Consider the following 10000-nt stretch of genomic DNA (forward strand, 5'->3'; position numbering starts at 1 on the left):
AAACATTCTGATGATACAAGTTCAAAGAGAGAACCTTTATTGACTCAGATATCAAGTACAGTCATTTAAAGTGCAGTGCCTGACATGGTTCTAAAAATATAAAAAATGTTTAAGGAGGCTGTTACCTTGTTTTCCATTCTTAAAATGTTAGTTTTACCTCCCAGAGGTAATGTTACATGTACAGCTTGGTTTGTAGTTGGATGGGGACCACCAGGTAAAACAGGGTGCTAGTGTTGTGTTAGTTGGTTGTCCTTCTGGCGAGAAGGTAAACTATGTCAAATCTGTCTAGTTCATTGTTTAAATCGTTTTTCCTTTTAGATTTCTGATGCTTTTAAAAAATTTGGGATATCAGACGGTGACTCGGCTGTTCTGATTGTGCTGGTTTGTGAAAATGAGGATAAGTGTAACCTAGAAGAAATTACATCACATGTGGAGGGACAGCAAATTGCCCTTGAAGATCTGCCAATGATTACAGATGTGGCAAAGGTTAAAAAGGTTTGTAAAAAATAAATTGCATTTAGGTTACCAAAGAAAACAAATCTAAATTGGTATTTGACTTAAGGTTTTTGTCTTGTTTTCTTACAGCATTACAAGCTTACTCCTCATGAGGAAAAGATTGGAACACTTCTTGACGGCATTATTTGCAGAATGGCTACAAAAGATGTTTTATAATATAGATGTTTCCTTTAAGATAGTTTAGAGTGGAATCTACTGACATAAAAAAAGCTTTTTTTTTAAATTATTTTTAATTTTAAGCAATACTGTTTAACATGCTGCAGTAGGTGACAAACACAACATAATGAATATTCTTATCTGTATCAGATACATAAATTGTTCAGTGCTGTAAAATTGATAATATCTATAAATATGTTTTTATTGGTCAACATTAGATTATCCATACCTGAAGAATGTGTGGCACATTGTCTTTATTATGACAAATAAATACATTCCAGTACTCATTCCAGCAGGCATTATCTGCAAAGAATATATCACTTCTCATTGATCAATTACTTGGTTTGTTATTCACCAGAGATTTAAACCTGCTTGCCAGTACGTTACGATACTCCTTGCAGCAGTAGAAGGTTAGGAAACTCAACAAAAAAAAAAAAAAAAAAAAATTTAGAAGGCCGTTCAGCCCATCAATGCTAGTCCAGTTCCTCACAGCTGATTTATACCCAAGTTTTTGCAAGTCGGATCTTAATGCATCCCAATGGTTCAGCATCAAAAAGGCTGGGTAACCGTTTCCATACCATAACTCTCAGGATTGCTTTTCATTCCAAATGGAAACATTTACAGATTTAGTTTTTTTCGCACGGCTTTGAAGCCAGTGACCTTATTAAATGCATGATAGGTTTAAAACTGTGAGGCGATACACTTTTAGGAATACAAACGAATTCAAAAGGCTCTTGAACAGTCATAATTCAACTTCCTTAGAGGTTAGGAAGCTGTAAATAAGGATTGACCCCGTCTTTGTTTTATTGTATATCTCTGCATATTTACATTACAGTATGTCTATAGTATCTGTCTTTACAAATAATAATTGGCTTCTGGGAAGAAATCAGTAAATGTTTTTCAATATGGCTACCAAAAAAGTAACCAGTTTTAAATAGCTTTATTCCAATATAAGATTATACAAATACAAATGATTAACTGAAACATTTATTTTCTCAAATGCTTATTGATTTGGGGAAAACAGTATTTTTTTCATCTTGGGAGGTTCTACAAACTGTTCTGTATCTTGTCACACTATTTTTGTAACTATACTTTTGTTATTGTAATGGTTTTGAAAAGCAATGGTTTTCTTAAATGCACAAGGAAAAACATTTGTTATCTCCAGGGCATGGAGTTAGTAGTTATTTGTACTGTCTGGTGCACAAGACATTGACACATTTGTTTAAAAACTTGTTTCACACTGTCATCCATATATTTTTGTAAGATAAGACCACCTGTTTTTGTTTAGGTTAGCAGCTATGGAGAACAGCAAGACTATGATAAGATTAATTCATAACAGGGATTAGGGGATTATCAAAGTAGACACATGTACAAGAAACAACATAATTAGCACACGGTCAATTATGTCACACAATAAATGTTATGTACTGTGTCCTTGAACAATGTATTTAAACTTTTGACACTTGTCATCTGGAGTAAATTCAGGTTAGATGGTTATAAAAAACAGACTTTAGTTTTTGAATACGTGCCATCAACACAAGTTAGTCTACCTGAAACACTGCAACTGTTAGCTTTAAAAAGTATTTTAGATGCACAGCTGATCCATTTTCCAAAATGAAGTTATTTTCATATTAAATACTTTTTAAAAAATGAAATCCATTGAAATAACTGTCCCTGTGATTTAGCAAATGTATTTTCATTCTTAATTATATCTGTTTCTACATTAGGTTAAAGAAAGTTTCTGTACTCCCAGGAAATGTGTTACACTTGCACTTCATAACTAATTTCACCATGACTGCACATTTCAGACCTTTAAAGTATAAGATTACAAAAGGTAAGATGTTCAAAATTATTCTGTTAATCACTTTCAGAGCTCCTACTAGCCTAGACGTGTTTTGTTAGATTTATCTATCTGTTTAGAAAAAATATGGAGGAAAGTATATCAGCTGGCTCTGTGAATTGAGAAGCACTTTATTATTAGTTGTGTTATAGTTTTTTTGACACGTTACAGAGACTGTTTCGCATCACCGGGTTTAACGTAATAGCACAGGCACGCCACATTTTCCATTCGCCTTGTGTTTGTCGTATCTCCTCATTCCTCCGGAGCTGCTGTTTAAACAACACTTAAACGTCCATTTTTTTTTGGAATGAAAGTTTCAATATCTGGCATCACTGCTATCTCCACCACATTTAATATTGCTTTCATTTACGTAAACCAAAATATCTCCAAATGAACATGGTGTTAATAAGCACCTTCTTAAAAGTTATCACAGAATGTTCTCAACTGTCTTCAGCCCTGTATACATTAGTTGTATACATGTAATGTACACACCCCAAGCAGTGGGGTCACTTGCTATAGGGCAGGGGTGGGGCAGTTGCCCAGGAACACCATATTGTTATTATAACTATCATGATAATCATAGTACAGGTGGCAAGTTCATTTGTGCTCAGTGGTCGATAAGGGTATTTACTTCCACAGCTTTTCTGTCTTCGAGCTCGCAAGGGTTGAATCCTATAAATAAAAAGAGAAAATGTTTTTGACAGTGTAATATATATATATATATATATATATATATATATATATATATATATATATATATATATATATTATATATAGATATATATTAAGTTCATTCAAGTTCATTTCAATTTCGACTCATTTAATTCATGTTTTTGTTTTGAATAATATATGTGTTCTACCGTATATACAGAATAATAGATGGTTTTGCTCTCATTTTTTTCCTTGACCGAATTAGTGTTAAACAATTTGTATGGTACCAGAAAGTGAAATATTGGTTCCATAAGTAGTTGAGATGTTTGTAAATTACGTAGTAGATTTTCTGTAGTGTAATCAGTAGTGAACATACTTTGTTATTAAACTTTAAACATTCTTTATTGAGGACATCAGAATATGAGAATACATGGAAAAAACGTGTCCTAAATACAAATCATTTTATATTTACTGTACAGCTCTGGATTAGTGGCGCATCATGTATATGACTCCATTGTAATTATTTTTTTCATCACTGTAATTTGAAGTACAAATACACACACAATATGTTCTCCAGAGCAAACGTGCCAAATAAACTAAAAGTTGAAAACTATCAATAAAAGAACCAATAACGTTAATTTGAAGTTTTTATTGAACCTACACCTTGCTGTAACATTGTCAATATAGCCTAGACGTTAATATAAAAGTACGTTGTAATAGGCAGATATGTTCCAAAAATAGACTAAAACCTACCTTCGAATAGAGTTCATCTCTGATCTGAAGCTTAACGCACCTTGCCTTGATGAGAACTGTTTTTCCCCGAAAAAAAAAATGGAAGAAGTGAACCTTGTTAATGTTGGTCCATCTTTAAATATATTATAAATACAATGCCTGCGGTACAGCAGATTGCCACAACTCCCCGTCAAGAGTCTTTACTACTGTTTCTCATCCCTGCTAGCAAAATGGATAACAATCAGAAATCTGTTCTTACGAACCTCCTACTTCCTCATGAATACGTGAGTTGGTTTGCGACCATTTCACAAAGGTGTAGTAGTATTGTCCTCCTTCCAATACCATGTTATATTAAGCTTTTAAAATGAAGTTCAATCCGCATAAAACCAATTTTACAGCGTCCATGAACAAGATTTTGAAATGTCATATAAAAATATATGATAACTATGCTTTTCGGAAAAAAGTAAGAACATGAAAGACAAAAATAATGTCTGAAATGTTGTTTCTGCTCTGATTCATTTAGACGTACAATCACTAATATAATAGATGGATGAAGCTATATCTGCATCTCCTGACCCATTCGAAAAAAAGTCATAATAGCACAATAGTGTCGTCAAAATGTCATAATTCCTCTAGAAGAAAATATACTTCAACTTTGACCCATTCGACTCCTCGAGACCACTTTCAATTCAAACACAAAATGTCATGTTTTCAATCACTCGACAACACCCATTGTAGCGAAACGTTCATTAATGATAAACAAAATGAGAATGAAAAAAACAAAAACAAACAAAAAAAAAAACTGATGTCAGGCTGGTAAAAGGAACAGGAAATTAATGACATTCCTGTTAATTTGAACCTTAACTTGGAATTTTGGACTGTCTTTTTAAAATAGGTATACTAATAGCCATATATATATATATATATATATATATATATATATATATATATATATATATATATATATATATTCAGTCAGTTAAAGGAAAATAATTCCGTCTCGGGTTTCTGTGACAGTAAACTACTCCACGTAACGGTCTCGCAGTTTATGACGTCATATAAACCCTAGATGGAATTATTTTCCTGTAACGCACTGAATTCCATCTCTCTCTCTCTCTCTCTCTCTCTCTCTCTCTCTCTCTCTCTCTCTCTCTCTCTCTCTCTCTCTCTCTCTCATACATATATGTATATACTCGTGTCACCAAAAACATATTTTCAAAGTTTCAAGAACACTATCTCCACATCACTTCTGCACTGATTTAACTTGTTTATTTGTATGCACTAATTATGGGTTTTGTTTGATTGCTTTTCTCATACATCATATGTTACCGTGCCATTGTACTGAGGGCAATAAAACACATTAGATCAACTTTGTGGTGTCTTATGAAACGCCTGGTGACACAAACACATGTCCTTTGAATTTGCTCAAGTATTTATACACAGTCTGTTGTTAATTGTAGTATATAAGGAAGAAACTTGATTCATTTGTATTTCTTACTATGTTATAGTCAACACAATCTACATTAGATTAATAAATTGAAATGGCACCAACGCTACACTAATTAATACAGTCACAGAAAAAAGCATATTGACATCCTACACGTAATGTAATTTAATTCAAGAAAGTACAAACAATATAAGAAACTATAATGTTGTTGGACGGTAGACCATTTCAAGTTTTTTTCTTAAAAAAAATATTGATAAATTGTTAGTTGAATGTTATTAAAAATTAATATAGGTAGAATTGACTTGGTTTTCACCAGAAGCGAGCGAACGAGCGACAAGAAAAGATAACTTCTCCATAAAACTACAAATCCCAAAACGTTTTGCATACAAATACGCCTGCGCGTATGGGAGGTAACAAAGTGACGTTTAGGCTGACCAGTAAAAATTGATTGTGTTAGTCACATGAGTGCGTTTAAACGTTGAGTGGAAAATTTGAAATTTGTCTTTGTGTTCGTCTGGTAAAGCTGTTACACAGGACATTATTATTACTGTTGTTAATTGACTCTGTATTTATAATCGGTAAGTATTAAAATGAATGATATTGCACGAATGTAAACTAAGTAAAATGTAAAAGATTGTTTATGCCTATGACGGGTTCAATGTGTTTAAATCTGGTGCAGACGATCATTTTCAAAGGGGGGAGACAACTATGGTACATTTTCCACATTTTGGCATCTCTGCAAATAGTCATTCATTTTTATTTTGTAATGAATATAGCCGTTAAGTTCTAATAAATGTAGTTTGTAATTGTAAAATAACGTTTTCTTTTGCAGCTCGATTATTATCAAAGAACCAAAAGAGTACACGTTCTGTGAAAAACATGGATTCGCTTGACAATGATGGTAAGTATTAATGGTTTAAGGTGCCTCATTCAGTTTTAATTTTAATACAGTTTGCAGTTAGGGGGAGTAGGCCTATTACTAACTCCGCGGTTTAAGATTAGATTGACCCTTGTGTATGCTTTTTACTTTCATCAGTACACTGGAACATTGTCATTACAAATGTACTAATAACATCTAAAATTTGTAAACGTGTTTTATTGTTTGTGTACAGTAGGCAGTTTTATTTATTTATTTATTTATTTTTTTGATGTGTGGTTTAACTGAGTTTGTTCCATGAATTGTTCAGTCTGTCCAATTTAAAAGCCTCGTAACAACAACTTCGTGTCAACATTACTGCCTTGAAGGCTTCAGATGTACTGTTACACAACTTTAAGAGTGCGTCCTTCATCGGCGTTACCAGTTAAGCATTTATTTTTTGTCTTTATTGAATGGGGGGAAATCAATTAATAAAAGCACGGTTCATTTGCTTTAGGTTATGTTCTTCTTACTGAGGAAAAGTTTGACTTTGACCTTACATTGTCTCCTGCAAGGTACGGTATTTAGTCTTTTTTCTAATAGTTTTCACTAATATATATATATAATGTGTGTGTCAACACTGCGTTACCAATCCATCTATTAAGAAATCTTTCTTGCTTGAATGCCACTAAGCATATTGCTAACTTGCTCATTTAACCTTTACAGATGAATCATGTGTATACTATAGAAACAAATACTATATGAAAAGTTTAATAAATACATACATGTGGATGACTATATGGACATTCACTGGCTTGATAGTGTTACTTATGATAATGTTTTGTATCTGTTTTTATAATTAGTGTAAAGGATGAAGATGATGATGATGATGAAGTGTTTGTGGGTCCTGTTCGACATAAAGAGAAATGTGTTTCAGCTGGAATTGAAAAACAAGCTAATGTGACTGAAAGCAAGACTGAGAACATCCCCACAGGAAGTTGGAGTCTTATAAGTGGGGATAAGTTTGTTGAAATTTTTAAAGAAGCACACCTTCTCGCAAGGCAGTTTGAAAAAAGTGGAGATTTTGTACAGCCTGAAAAGAGAACTGTTAAAAATGAAGTTGTTGAAAAGTTTGTTGAGAACTCTAAAGCTAAACTTAATATGCTTCATAAAGCAAAAGAGCATGTCATTAGCCCAGTTAAAAGGGAAACCTTTTGTGTTTGGGATAGTCCTTTAAAACAGCTCCCCCCAGTCATACAACAGCGTCTCATATCCTCCAACATGGCTGGAAGTCCTTCAAAAACAAATGCTAGTGCATCCAGTCCTGCTAAAGTTTGTAAGACTCAACAGCAGAAACAGAGCACAGGTAGTTCAGCAAATGTATGCCAGAAAGAAAAAACTCTATCTTATTCAAAGCGAATTCCCTTAAGCAAAGCAGTGTCTTCAAAAGCAACTGATCAAGATGGAAAAAACGGACATGTGGCAGCAGAGAAGGTATGCAATGGATTTCAGAAATATCCATTAGCTATGAAGTTATGCACTGATTCTTTATAGCAATGTTGTAAAGAAAGTACTTGAACAGTGTCATGGAATATGGTTGATTTTGGTATGTTTAACATTCTTTCATAGACACATTCCAATTTTAAACATGCAAAAATATGCAGTCTATTTCTGTCATTTAGATGAACACTTTACTTTCTTTTTGTTTTAAAGCCAAGAAAAGGAATTAAATCTATTTCAAGAAGGTGGCATAACAGTAGTGCATGTTCATCAGAGGATTTGCACTCTGATAATGCAAGCATTGCTTCAGATAGAATTGAGTCATCCCTAAATGGTAGTATCCTGGGAAAAATAACTGTTTCAGTTTCCACTAAGGTTAGTATCTTTAGCAAAAGGAATTGTCCTATAATAAAGGCTATGCATTTTTTCACTGCCGATAAATTCGGAATTGTTGTTTTCATGTCTGTCATCTTGTGTGGTTTGGGCTAGAGGGTCTTGCTACACAGAATGAAAAACAGGTTGTACTGTACAATAATACACCACACAAGATCTATAAATTGTACAATTTAAGATTGTACTGGAGAAGATAGATTTGTAACTTCAATTCTAAACTACTGTTCTCCTCTAGATTGGTCTTCAAAAGTCGTGTGGAACAAAACCTGTTGTCCAGCACAGAGGTGTTGGGGGTGCTACTAGAAGAAACACGTCCTCTTCCTCCTCCTCTTTATCAAGTATGAATTCAAGCATGAATTCTAGTATTTCTGTGTCTCCTACTGGAAAAGGTAAGGCCAACTCCCCTGTTCTAAAATTAGCACCATTGTGTGTTTTAATACTTAGTAACTGTTTTAAGAACCTTCTAAGTGTCATATAGTCCATTTACTCTTAGACATCAGTTGCATTTGAGCCCCCTGTTAAGATTTGAACGGTGCTCTCTGCTGGCCTGAGACTGTGTATGCGTGTGCATACCCCCTAAACTAAAGTGCGTGACCTCAGGTGTTGTATCCCTATGGCGACCTTGCTATACACAGAACGAAAAGTTAATACAGATGTGCATTGCAATTTCCTGAGTTTACAAATGATTGAAATCCTTTGGCATTTTATAGTTACCACAGGCCCTTATTTGGCTGCTAACAAACCTGAATTGCAGAAGTTATTAGCTACAACTCTAGTCTTAAAGGACACCATGCAGGAGTACATGTTTCTATCTGCATAAAGTTTCAAGTATATGTTACTGAAGTGCACATCGATCGAAAAATAAGTATTTCTCCACACGTGTACTCCCATTTATATTACATACATTTATAAAACAATGTTTTCTAGTTACTAAAATTTGTAATATTCACCTTAAACCTAAAATAAACCCCATACCTATTTATGGTTCTTACTTTTTTGCAGCTATTTAAAATGCACTTTGTTTTTTTTCCCCATGGAAAACAGTTTAATACTGTTGCAAATAACTGAAATACAAAACAACTTGGGCCCTATTTAGCAGATGTGCGTAGGCACTATTGTGATATCGCACGAAAATGTGATTTAGAAGTTGGATCTCATGCGTGGACTAACACACATCAAATAGCGAATCATGCGCCCAGCCAGTCAAAGCATAATGGGGGGAGTAAGGTTACAACCAATAAGGATTCAACATTCCCTTTAAGAGGTGCGCCTGTGTGTCTGCGGTAGCGAACAGAGGGTATTTTGAAACCAAATGTGCAGCATCTATCTGTTAACAATCAGTAGTTTTCGGTTTGCTTCAAACTTGGAAGAGTACTTTGCTTCCAAAACTTCTTTTTAATTAAGTGTAGTCAGTAAATAACAATTCATCCAAAGCTAATTGACATCTGTATTTGTTAGACACAGTAAAGTGTGAGTAATTCTGAAGGGATTGTATATTTTCTAACACTTAGAGGTAAAGCACTGATCAGGAAATCCTAGAAGGCTGCATTTTGTAATAATTTTCATTTTATGAGTTTGTCATGTATTGTTGAAGTATGTAGGACATGTTTCAAGAAAACATTGGGTAAAACAGTATGAAACTAATACATATTATATGCATGCACACACGCCACTTTTAAGCCAGCTTGGCTCTTAGGCTTTACACACCTGATATTATAGTTGACCTAGATATAGGAAAAAGAATGGTTCAGTAATATCTATCTTTTGTGGAATTAAAAATAAATATTTATTGGTGTTGGACTTTTTTTTCACACCTTTTTCTTCTACAGGTAAAACAAACACATTGGTACATAATTCCTTGAGCAGAACAAAGATGCAGTCATCTTCCAGTGGGAAAAGACTCGTACCA

The 10000-nt window shown here is 33.8% G+C and overlaps 2 protein-coding genes across 5 annotated transcripts in view; both read left to right on the plus strand.

Moving 5' to 3' along the window:
• Positions 1 to 1079, plus strand: part of LOC121318336 (EKC/KEOPS complex subunit TPRKB-like) — a 3561-nt gene extending 2482 nt beyond the window's left edge. For both annotated transcript variants that reach the window (XM_041254879.1, XM_041254878.1), the window contains exons 4-5: positions 319 to 495; positions 586 to 1079. In XM_041254879.1, the coding sequence (XP_041110813.1) occupies positions 319 to 495; positions 586 to 672 (264 nt within the window). In that variant the 3' untranslated portion in view covers positions 673 to 1079. The remainder of the gene's footprint in view (positions 1 to 318; positions 496 to 585) is intronic.
• A 4683-nt stretch (positions 1080 to 5762) lies between these two features.
• The window catches only part of LOC121318337 (G2 and S phase-expressed protein 1-like), a 10220-nt gene continuing 5982 nt past the window's right edge, over positions 5763 to 10000 (plus strand). For 2 of the 3 annotated variants that reach the window (XM_041254880.1, XM_041254881.1), the window contains exons 1-7: positions 5763 to 5920; positions 6175 to 6243; positions 6716 to 6773; positions 7062 to 7692; positions 7912 to 8073; positions 8327 to 8480; positions 9921 to 10000. The exon at positions 9921 to 10000 is cut by the window's right edge and continues 313 nt beyond it. In XM_041254880.1, coding sequence (XP_041110814.1) covers positions 6222 to 6243; positions 6716 to 6773; positions 7062 to 7692; positions 7912 to 8073; positions 8327 to 8480; positions 9921 to 10000 — 1107 coding nt within the window. In that variant the 5' untranslated portion in view covers positions 5763 to 5920; positions 6175 to 6221. The remainder of the gene's footprint in view (positions 5921 to 6174; positions 6244 to 6715; positions 6774 to 7061; positions 7693 to 7911; positions 8074 to 8326; positions 8481 to 9920) is intronic. The other variant, XM_041254883.1, reaches the window with a different exon arrangement.

The sequence above is a fragment of the Polyodon spathula genome, chromosome 7 (assembly GCF_017654505.1).
Source record: "Polyodon spathula isolate WHYD16114869_AA chromosome 7, ASM1765450v1, whole genome shotgun sequence".
Lineage (NCBI taxonomy): Eukaryota > Metazoa > Chordata > Actinopteri > Acipenseriformes > Polyodontidae > Polyodon > Polyodon spathula.